The 11,994-nt window shown below is 43.3% G+C and overlaps 1 protein-coding gene across 1 annotated transcript in view; it reads left to right on the top strand.

Moving 5' to 3' along the window:
* Positions 1–1,951: 1,951 nt before the first annotated feature.
* msraa (methionine sulfoxide reductase Aa) overlaps positions 1,952–11,994 on the top strand; it is a 67,207-nt gene continuing 57,164 nt past the window's right edge. The window contains exon 1 of the mRNA XM_080790198.1: positions 1,952–2,149. Coding sequence (XP_080646324.1) covers positions 2,014–2,149 — 136 coding nt within the window. The 5' untranslated portion in view covers positions 1,952–2,013. The remainder of the gene's footprint in view (positions 2,150–11,994) is intronic.

Below are 11,994 nucleotides of genomic sequence, written 5' to 3'. Positions count from 1 at the left end.
ACCCCCGTTAGGCTACTGGCTGGGGGTCCCAGAGATAGAAATGCCACTAAATGGGGGTCCGCAGTCCTGGACTGCAGGGATACTCAAATAGATTTACCTGTGGGCCACATTACAAAAATGGCAAGGGGCCAGGGGCCAGTAGATAAAATTACGACATTAATGATACTTGATAACTTCTCTCTTTCAATTGCTTTATTTTCGCAAAATGTATCAAAGTACAATGTGCATGCACACAATATGTAAATAAATAAATGTGTTACATTTTCTTGCATAAACACAAAGAGCTGTTTCCATAACTGCACAAATTATTGCACATAACATGAGTAGCTGTTATAATAACATAATAACATAACATGATAGCTCTTTGCCTGCCTGCCTGTCTGTCCATGAGTAGTTATTTGTCTGTCTGTCAATGAGTAGCTGTCTGTCTGCCTGCCTGTCCAATTGTCCATGAGTAGCTGTCTGTCTGAGTAGCTGTCTGCCTGCCTGCCTAATTGTCCATGAGTAGCTGTCTGTCTGCCTGTCTATGAGTAGCTGTCTGCCTGCCTGCCTAATTGTCCATGAGTAGCTGTCTGTCTGCCTGTCTATGAGTAGCTGTCTGCCTTCCTGCCTGTCCAATTGTCCATGAGTAGCTGTCTGTCTGTCTATGAGTAGCTGTCTGCCTGCCTGCCCAATTGTCTATGAGTAGCTGTCTGTCTGTCTATGAGTAGCTGTCTGCCTGCCTGCCCAATTGTCCATGAGTAGCTGTCTGCCTGCCTGTCCAATTCTCCATGAGTAGCTGTCTGTCTGCCTGTCTATGAGTAGCTGTCTGACTGCCTGCCTGTCCAATTCTCCATGAGTAGCTGTCTGTCTGTCTGTCTATGAGTAGCTGTCTGCCTGCCTGCCAGCCAGCCAGCAAGTTGGTTAACAGAAAATAAATTGTTATTGCTGAGTAAAATAAAATACAATAAACACAATTTGCCTAAAAATAGATTACCCAGCTATGACCTTTTTCATGAAAAAAAATGAGTATGGCTGACTGAGTAAAATAAAACAATCTACCTGAAAATAGATAGCTATAAGTGAAGAGCAATTTCCGCAATTAACATTTCCGCAATTTCCACAATTTCCATTTCCGCAATTTCCTCAATTTCCATTTCCGCAATTTCCGCAATTACCATTTCGGCAATTCCTGCAATTTCCGCAATTTCCGCAATTTCCATTTCCGCATTTCCGCAATTTCCGCAATTTCCATTTCCACCATTTCCGCAATTTCCGCAATTACAATTTCCGCAATTTCCATTTCCAACTATTAATGGCAGCTGGGTTTCATCATTCAAATAAAATAGAATTCTGTCCGTTTAGCTATAAAATTATGTCAGGGAATAGGGATACACAGTATATGTCTTTCATTTGCATTGCATCTCCCCCCCCCCCCCCCAAGCTTTTATTTTCGTTCGATTAATAGTACAACTCTAATAGTATTACTTATAATAATGTAATTAAAGATAACTTCATTCAGATTTATTTATTTTTATTTCATTTTCCAGATTTTTTTTCCTTCTTTTTTTTAGATTTTCATTGGTGGGCCAGTCATAATGGTCCCGCGGGCCTGATGTGGCCCGCGGGCCTGAGGTTGAGTATCACAGGATGTCCGATGTGCGCCACGCCGCCAAGATAAAAGTTTCATATCGGGCTATAACCATGAAAATAATTGACATTAAAATCACAACAAACTAGCAAATTCTCAAGTGTACATTTTCTGTAATAATAGCCTAAATAATAAATAAAATAAAAGTAAATAATGTATGTGTTTTAAAAAAGGCCACATTTGTCTTCCTGTTGAATAGAATAATCCTCGGGAAAACACCGTAGTCATGGTATGATGAAGTAATTTTAGTTATTGAACAACGAGGACGTTGAGGCCTGGGTTGGATGTTACACAATACACAAGCACACGCTGGATGACGGATGAGACTACGGTAGCTCTGTGCAAGCACTGCAGGGACTGGAGACTCTGAAGCTGAGCTGCATATGGTCGCCACGAGCAGACTCCGTTTGATTTGGCGACACTTTGTCAACAGGGGAATGGGAGACATGTCCTCCAAAGCCATGATGCCCACGCCTGATGCCGCGCTTTCGGGCCGGGAACAAAGTCTGAAAGTTTCAGGTAAGTCACCCCCCTCTCTATGGCAGTTCTTGCTAGCTTTAGCAAGTTAGCTTTGTTGCTGGTGTTATGTAGTGAATATAGCTGTGTTGTGCAACCCAACTGAAACTGGTTGCAGCGCCGCGAATTGTGTTTGCTACTAGTACTGAGTGTGAATTTATCGGAAGAACAACGTGTTTCTTTGAACTGGTTTTGCAAAGTGGAGGAAATTACCCTGGTAACACTTGTTTTGTTACATAGTTACACTGCAGCGATACCCTCTTGCCTTGAATGTTTGTTATTGTTTTCAATGCAAGACGAGTCTTGATCCCATTGCCCGAAGCGGCGTTTGGAAGGATGCTATGCGATAGGCTCGTTGGTTAATTAGCTGAGGGCTAAAGGAAGTGAAAATCGAGGTTCCTCTGACAACTAACTACCCAATCACAGTGCTACCGTCCGTCCAGGCCATGGGTCTTTCTCTTCATGCGCATGCGTCCATCAGGCCTACGTTAGTTATATGGAGCATCATTCATCCACTAGAGTAGACTGTATTACTATTAGACACTATAGAAATGGAATTCTGTGAATCTTTGACTTATAAATTGCATTAAAGTTTGAATGTTGGTTTTAGAACATACCGTAATATGTTATATGTAATATAACGTAACCATCCCCACCCTCCATGTTGAGAGAGATAACTTGACAATTGAAATATTTCTATTTTGAGCTTACAAACACATTACAAAAAGTCTGATAACAGCTGCTTCTTCTTTCGAGTAATTCCCATCGTGGTCACAGCAGATCTGATTTCTTATATTTATATAGGCTATTGTGTTTTCTTATTTTGTCAATTATATTGTTTTCTTATTTTCTATTAATACTCATTTAAGATACCATTAATTTAACTAATGCTTGGAATGGATTCAGACTACATGAAATATGATATATACAGAGACACCTCCCCGACAATTTCGCTGAGACAGTTAGTTTATTTTTGGACCAGAATTCCAAAAATGAGACGATTTTAAGATGACCCCCATTCTAAAAGAATCTCTTTTGGCACCACAGTGACAATTCTTACACCTCTTCAATCCTGTTTTAGGCCCTCTCTGTTTTAGATCAGGCTAATCACCATACACTGTGTTGTCACTCGTCAGTAAACTAGCCTGCATGGTGGGGACTATGGTGCTGAAGGCTGAACTGTAGTTGATGAATGTGGCGATAAGTGATTGTTTTACCTCTACAGGACGCCGTCCTGTCATTGTTTTGATTTTATGACTGCTGACTGAGCGCTCATGACCTTCACCCATGATTACTAAGATACCCAGTCAGTCACAGAAGCTGCAATTTCACAATTCTGACCTTGAACATTTCGGCGTAGATGGAAGTATGAACCAAGGTTTAGAGTAGGCCAGTCAGAGAGAGTCCGATAGAGGCCACATCAACTTAAGTCATATTATAACTAGTCAGATCTAGCCCAGAATAAGCTATTATTTTAACTGGTGAAGACGTCCTGGAAATGACGTAAAGGTCATCCCCATATGGGCTGTGATCTGGCCTAGTCCTGAACGTCACTGGAGGACGTCATCATAACGTCATCATGACGTCATTTGGCTTGCTGGGTAAACATGCTTCCTCTTATTCATGTGTATGCCTGCAAGTTCCCAGGCAGAGGAGTGTCTGTGTGTGTGTGTGTGTGTGTGTGTGTGTGTGTGTGTGTGTGTGTGTGTGTGTGTGTGTGTGTGTGTGTGTGTGTGTGTGTGTGTGTTGCAAGACGGCTTTCGTGCAACACAGAGTGGAATTATCGGATGGATATGTTATTTTATTTTTGTCTCTTGACTGTTCATTGTCACGTTTTTGTTTTGTTTGTACGTCACCATCCTCCAGCACTGCTCAACAGGCCCCCTAGGCAACAAGCACTGCACCACAGGTCTGGCACCATGCCAGGACACACACACACACACACACACACACACACACACACACACACACACACACACACACACACACACACACACACACACACCCCACAGTTGCACAGACTGACAGCATGCACGTGGTCCTGCAGCAGTGCTGCTCTGTGGACACGCGTGCACACACACACACACACACACACACACACACACACACACACACACACACACACACAGACACAGCTGAAGGTCATGCATGATGCTGGTGGGTTGTATAGAATGAGCTGTTAGTGGTGTGCAGGGTGAGATGGCACAATGCAGCACATATTCAAGCAGCCTTATCTTATGCACTAGTTGTGAAACTTATAGTGATAATGATATAGTTATTGTTAATGATATACAGAAGTACTTTTGTTCCAGCAGTAATTTTGGTACCATGGGCATGATATTATGCATGTGTGAACCTCTATCCACATTGCAGAAGAAGAATAAATGAGAAGGTATCGGCTAACTCCTGCTCCTGGTGTTAAGTAAAAAACTGAGACGATACATTGGTAACATTGTTGTGGAAGACATCAACTGTGCTTTGACGCTGTCTCCATGCTTGTTTCAAAGCACCTCCTCAACCAGGTAGATGACTCCAGAGTCCAGATAGAAGAGAGAGCCATCTCACCCCTTTGAAACATTTGGCAATATGGGAAACAATCATGCTATTGGAGCACACTGAACTGAAATACAACACAGAGAGATTGTTACTGTCCTGCTCCATGTTTTATGTTTTTAGCTTTATGTTTTTAATTCCGTATTGGACAGTTGTGTGTGTGTGTTGTGTATTCTGCAGGCTATGGGCAGACTTGAAGCCCCAAAATGTAGATTTGGTATTTGGATTTACTTGATGCTATTTGCTATGTGACACTTAATTGATACTTAAAATACCTTACAGCATGTTTGTTCTCTGCACATTTCAAAAGAAGATCAATCTGGTGATCATTTCAACACAGTTAGTTAGTTAGTTAGTTACCGGTAGTTAATTAGTTAGTTAGTTAGTTAGTTAGTTAGTGTGTGTGTGTGTGTGTATGTGTGTGCAGTGCGAGTGGTGGGAAAGCGGAGGGAAAAGACATACAGCATTGGTAAGTTGGCAGTTCAGCACTTGGCAGCAGCATGGTATCGTGGGTAGTCGGGTGCCCCTCTTCAGAAACAGTGACGGTTGCAGAATCTTGGCACATGATGAATAAATGTAGCCTGGCACTGAAAAGACCCGAGACACTTAGACATTCACACACACACACACACACACACACACACACACACACACACACACACACACACACACATAACCCCTTGGCACTGAAAAGAGCCAAGCTCTCGGAGAGATTGTGGCAAACAGGAAGATGCAGGGTTTAGAAAAGTAAGGGGTGAAGAGGATGAGAGGAGAGTAGACCATGAGGGATGAGAAGATTGGACATTTTGGTAGCATTTGTCGATACTGACTGTATGTGTGTACTGTATGTGTGTGTGTGTGTGTGTGTGTGTGTGTGTGTGTGTTTGCTTATGTTTGTATTTGGGAATTCCTCATTGAAAGGTGGTTGGGTTTGTGAACGATGGTTCTATGTTGAACCAGAATTAAAACTATCTTGATCAGTTTGCCCAACTTTGGGTGGTTAATATTTTCTCTTGGAGCAGGGGGGTTGAGGTGCGTGGCGGAGGGTGTGGTGGGTGGGGGATTGTATGGAGGGTGGGGGTCTGGGAGGATTGGTGGTGCAGACAGACAGGCAGACATGTTGGGAGCATCGCCAAAGCTTCTCGGGAAAGCTGCCACATCGAGAGAGAGAGAGAGAGAGAGAGAGAGAGAATGAAAGAACGAGGGAACGGAGAGAGAGAGGGAGGAGAGGAATAGTTAGTGAGAGGGGGGGGAAGCCATGCATGCAGAGTGGAGACTTGGCAGGGTCTGCTCTCCTTTGTCTGGCTAACTGAGGCTCCAGTGCCGGAGGAAATCATGAAACAGCCAAGCATGGTGGTGCATGGGGACCAGCTCTGCCTCAACGACGAAACACAACATGCTCCCAAACAAGACCCGAGGAACAACTACTTTGAAATATGATGTGCGGACGCGTAAGATGTCGATTCAAGAGGGTCGCCGACAACGCAAACTGAATAAGCTTTTATTTGTTTTGGTTTTTTACACAGTCGAGAATATAAGAGTTGGACCAATGGATCAGCCCAAGTGTTCTCAGATGATGCATGAGATCACCACCATATCTTATTCTACGTGTATCAAAACCGTGTCATATAACATGCATGTTTGTACTTTTATAGAAGCTACCGGATGTCACTTAACTGAACAGTACGTCTTTTCTTTTTACTCTGCCAAAGTAGCCAGAGGAAGGCCAGGGGGGTACCAAAGAAAAGTTTTGTGACCGGACACTCTGCAGACTTTACATATCTTTGATAGAAACATTTTGTTTGGATTATTACGCTGCTGGAACTTTTTGGAGTATATACAACTCACCGCCTTTGGGCTAATCAAAAAAGTGAATCTGGAGTTTGAGACTTCAGCTGAGGTGTGTTGACAGCCACACCAAAAGAAGCACGAGAAGCATCTCTAAACGCAGGCTCTGCCAACCAGGTCAAGAGGCTGCACAACAATCATGTTGAGGATTTTCAATTTGTTCAGCCTGCAGTCAACACCATCCATCAGAACAAACATTTGAAATATGCAGCAGCTGGACTGCTGAATATATCACTATTAATGGGATGTGCTCTCCTGTTGTTGAGCAACCTGGAAACAAACACTTGATTTATCTCTCCACACGCAGTATGCTAGACACGTTTATCTTTAAACACAATAAATCACGCAAGGCCATTTTATTTTTGGAATTCAGAATGCATTAATCTATTTTTCCCTTGAGACCCACCAACTTCAGAATCAAAAGTGAGATGCCAGAGATACTAATCTTGTCTTAACTACCAGGGTGGCCTGAAAAGTAGGCCAGACTTCAAAGTCCAGTGATGTTTGTCATGCTCCGAAGGGGATTCTTTTTAGCCACCAACCGCAATAGATACTGTAGTTGAAACACAACAAGTTTCGCTGTGTATTGCAACAGAATAAATAATAATAATAATAATAATAAAAAACCTAGGGAACTCCATTTGAAATCCCGCTGGCAAAAGTGGATACAACAGTCCAGCAGTGTTCCTGACACACACAGACAGCGGTGAGGAGTCATCCTGTTATCAGTATGCTGATTTGTTTACCCAGGAACCCCTTCTCGGCACAGAGAGAGAAAGAAAGTGAGAGATGGAGGACAAAATGAGTCCAAGGGTTGTCTCTGAACAGAGGTACCACATTCCCATACACACACACACACACACACACACACACACACACACACACACACACACACCTTGTTAGGACAGACGCTAAATGCAGAAGTTCTATACGCAGGTCAGCACTAAGGCTGTTCCAAGGAAACCCAACTAAGCTTTGTGTGTGTGGTGCATGTGTGCGTTTCTAGAATTAACAGGTCTAGGGTGTGAGTGTAAAAATGGTAATTATTGAGTTAGAAAAAAGAAACGTGTTAAATTGAACGATAATTCTTTTTGGGAAAGTATGGCTAGCCTGGGTTCCAGCTTTATTCGCTGCGTTCCACGGATCTGAAAATGTCACTGGACAGAGGCTGCTTGACTTGCATGTCATAACGTCAACTGTTACGTAGCCACGTTGTTGCTGATACTTCATCAGCCAGCGCCACTCTGTCCATGCTTCTCACTGTTGAAAGAAATGGTGCCGTTAGAGACTTGAGAGTAAAATACTACGGTAAAAAGTAAACTATTCAGTAGTACAAAAAAACGACAGCTGTGTGGGCTGAGTTTAGTGAATCATAAGGGGACGTTGCAGGACAACAGCAGTAGCTGCGCAGTGTGCATTGATACAACGTCAAACTGGTGTTTTTCCTCAACCCGCACCACAGACCAATCAGAAGCCACGGTTCCATTTCAACCTTTCATATGTCTCGCCTACCTTGGAGATTTAGAGACTGTCCAGACTGAGTAGTGAAGGGACATTTTTCAGATCCGCGCAACGCAGTGAATCAGGCTAGAACCCAGGCTTTACTAGGGCATGACCTGTACTTAAAGATGAGAGAAAGCTTTCAGAAGCTAAACAAAAATAAGAACAAGGTTAAATAAATATTGGTTAAATAAGTTAGTGCTGTATTTTGGAGTACTGTATTTTTTATTTTCGCTCATCCCTCCATCAATGGAAAGTTGACTGATCATTTGCCTTGATGCCTTCCTTCATGCATTGTTGATACAGAGAAGGTAGAAACTATTGGTTGTTCTGAGGACAACCACTCGCATCTACTGGTGGCCACTGACGATTGGGGGCCAAGTCTCCACACAGATTTTTGCTGCTGGTCTGCAGATTGGAACTAATTATGGCCTGTTCTTAGTAATAAAGCCTGTGTTCACACTACTTGCGACCAAAGCTAAAAAAATCAGCTGCATTGCTTCAGAGTCGCCATTGAATCCACTGAAACAGTAGGGTTAGATAGCACAGGTTACTGGCTAGATTGAGTTTTTCTTCCCTTTACAGAACGCAGCATGAATCGTGGGGAGTGGAAATAGTGAAACAAAAACATATGATTGATTTACACTCTGTCACACTGCGTCATTGGAGCACTGAAAAAAGTTTAAGTCAGCTCAACTGTTTTGTAGTGCGTCATACAACAAGTGTCGGCCCTCAGTTTTAGCGGTAGTTCATCCTGGGGTCAGGGACCGCAGTGCAGTCATTAGAGATACAATAGAGGTGGAGTTGGCCAAGGACAGCAGAGTTGGATGTTAGAAGAACACAGGAAAGAGGAAAAGTATCGAAGGGTAAAAAGGAACGAGAGACGCAGCTGGGATGGAGAGCATAGCTAAAAGGACGGAGAGGTTAGGTAGGGAATTAAAGTGAATGCATGCCTGCTGATGCGTCAAACATAGTGGTGTTCCTTGGAGTCAGCCCTTGTGGACTCAAGTTACATAATGTTCACATGCACAACATTGTAATCTAACCATGTGAACCCTAGTCTCGCGTAGCCACTAGCCAGACAACTATTCCAGTTCTATATAGTCTGGAACTACACCTCCGGAAATCCGAACATGGAAGCTGGCATCTGTTCGTCATGGAGAAGTAATATAAACAAATGTGTTTTACAAAAGTTGACCTCCTGGTAGCGCTATATAAGCAGCTTCTCGCCTCGAATAGTGGTTCACAACTTGTTTGGAACTGGTATACCTACCTTTTGCAGTGTGACAATGTCAGATCTCAGTATACCAGTAAGACGCCTGAGAAGCGGCCACGCTCTCAGGCGTCTTACTGGTATACTGAGATCTGACTTTGTGATCAACACAATGTAGGTATACTGTACCAGTTTGAAACAAGTTGTGAACCACTATCTACACATCAGTTCATTGTAAGCCTTAAATTAGCAGCTTAAACTAATACTGCTTCCAGCTCTCATTTTGTGTTCTATTGGAATACATTTTGCAGGTTCTTTGTGGCTTATCGTGATGACTATAATCTTTAATTGTGATACAGCTCCGCAACACGTTCTGACAATTGTGTCCACCAGGCCGAATGAATGGGGAGAGTATGTTTTGCACGTGTGGGTGTGGGTGTGTCTGTCCGTCCGTGTGTCCATCCATCCGTTGTTTACAGCTCATGGCACCATTGGCCCGGTCGATGCCAAACTGTGCACACACTCCCTGGATGCCAACGATGAACCTCTGCCTCAATTTCCACAATGGGCTGTTATAGCACCACCATGATGCTGACTTTTGCAAAACACATTTATTTATATTACTCGTACACATTTTATCCATACATCATGCAAATCTATATACACTATCTATAGTCATGTGATCAACACAGACCTGTCCGCTTCCCCATATTTCATCCCCTTTGGCTAAGATTAGTTTGCAGGAATGTTCCGTTTGGAAGAAAATGCCTCAAATCATGCACATTCCCACTGGGCTGAGGAACAAATGCCACTTGAAAAGTTTCAGCCTCATGTTGGCACTGTAACTCGCGCATTCGTATTTTTACCTATAACTGCACCGATCTGTGTAAAAACACTCCCTAGAGGCCAAGGAAAAACCTTTGACCTTCATTTTTCACATCCACTCATTATAGCGCTACCAGGAGGCCGACTTATGTAAAACATTTTTTTGAGGACCCCTCCTCCAAACAGCTTTTGTCCCCACACGTCTCAAGATTTGCCATTGACAATGAATGGAGAAATTAGGTCAAAATTAATGTCTGCTAAATATGACGTAAATTATCAACATTAAACGGCATTGAAGGGAAAATTGACGTCATATGTAAACGAGAAAATCTGCTAACCAATCACAGGCTTCAGGCATTCTGATTGGACAGTATGAGATGATCCCTGATGATGTACGATGATAAGAGCGCCCCTCACTTCACACAGGTGTGATTTCTTTATATTACCGGTACTCCACGCAAATCGGTACACATGATCTCTAGTCGTGATCAAGACGGGTCTGTTTGATTTCTCATATCCCATCCTTTTCAGGAGAGAAAATGTGCTCATGCACATCAGTACATTGTATTCAGTTACTGAGAATGTGTGTGCAGTAGGATGTGAGAACAAGACAAGAGTGAGAATGAGGGCTGTGCAGTATGAGAGAGAGCGAACGCAGAGGACTGAAGAAAATATGGAGAGAGGAGAGAATGCAGAGATGAGAAGATGCACACATAGGGAGATGGTTGCATTACTGATGGGGAGAGGAGGCTGAATGAAGACAGTTGTGAGGAGAATTCTATCTTTCAGTTGGAGGGACAAAAAGACGAGGAAGGCCGGCTGCCTCTACAAGTTCTCCAAGCAGGGTGAAGTGTGGCTTCACTCTGCACTCCTGTCTAGTCATGCATAAACTTCTCCCTCTCTCTCGCTGTCGCTCTTTCGCAATGAATTATTCACACTGTTCTGGCCTCTACAGGAGACCATCATCTACAGTTTATCTCTCTCTCCCTAAATCCCTGACTTTCTTTCCTTTTTACTTGTATAGGAAAAGGGCACAACACAGCCCATGTTGTATTGTTTTGCATTGTTTAGTCAAGTTAGAAAGCTGAGAGTAGATTATAGCATGGTCGAGATCCGGTGGTCTACTGTAGATCCGGAGGTCTAGTGGTGAAGTGCTTTACATGATTAATGATTGTACATCGTTGCCTCCCTGCTGTGTCTGGCTCATCTTGTTGAGATTAATAGCATATAAGTCCACAATTATCAACAAAAGCCAATTGACATGTCATTTCTTCATCGTCATTGGGGCTCGCTGTACTTCTTGGGAGATAAATACCTTTCTTCTTTTTGGTTAGTATGTATATTCCACCTCTTCCTCCCCTCTTTGTCCTGTCTCTTTCCAACGTGCTGTCAAAATCTGCACAGCACAAATGCCATGCAAGTGAGAAATGGCTAGCTTCCTGTTTAACGAGATCCGTTGCACCGACACCAGGCCATTAGCCTCAGTGACAGCGCACAGAACTGTCTGCTGCATTAGTACCATATCACACCAAGGTCATCGCATAGCAATGGGCACGTTCAGACCGTTTCCAGGTCTTATCAGCTTCTTGTTGCACTGGTGCCATCTGCCTGCCTTTGTCACCATGCTGTGGAATGAAGCTGTTACCACGACAACACACATGTAGGGACACTATTGAAGTGATGTGAGTGCGTGTGTGTGCATGCGTGCGTGCACGACTGTGCGAATGATTTCATCAGCAGTACTCTTTGTTGATCGCACAGACGTCTGATAACCTTGACAGGCAAGCAAGATGACTGCAGAGTTTACCCAAGAGACAAGACCGAGAGAGGGGAAGGAGGGGTGTGGAGTGTGCAGAGAGAAATTAACTGGATCATCACTCAAGCACTTGACGTAATATCAGGTCAACTT

Source organism: Protomyctophum bolini (assembly GCF_963924005.1).
Source record: "Protomyctophum bolini genome assembly, chromosome: 19".
Classification (NCBI taxonomy): domain Eukaryota; kingdom Metazoa; phylum Chordata; class Actinopteri; order Myctophiformes; family Myctophidae; genus Protomyctophum; species Protomyctophum bolini.
Note: the sequence above shows the minus strand (reverse complement) of the source record. Positions and strands in the feature narration are given on the sequence as shown.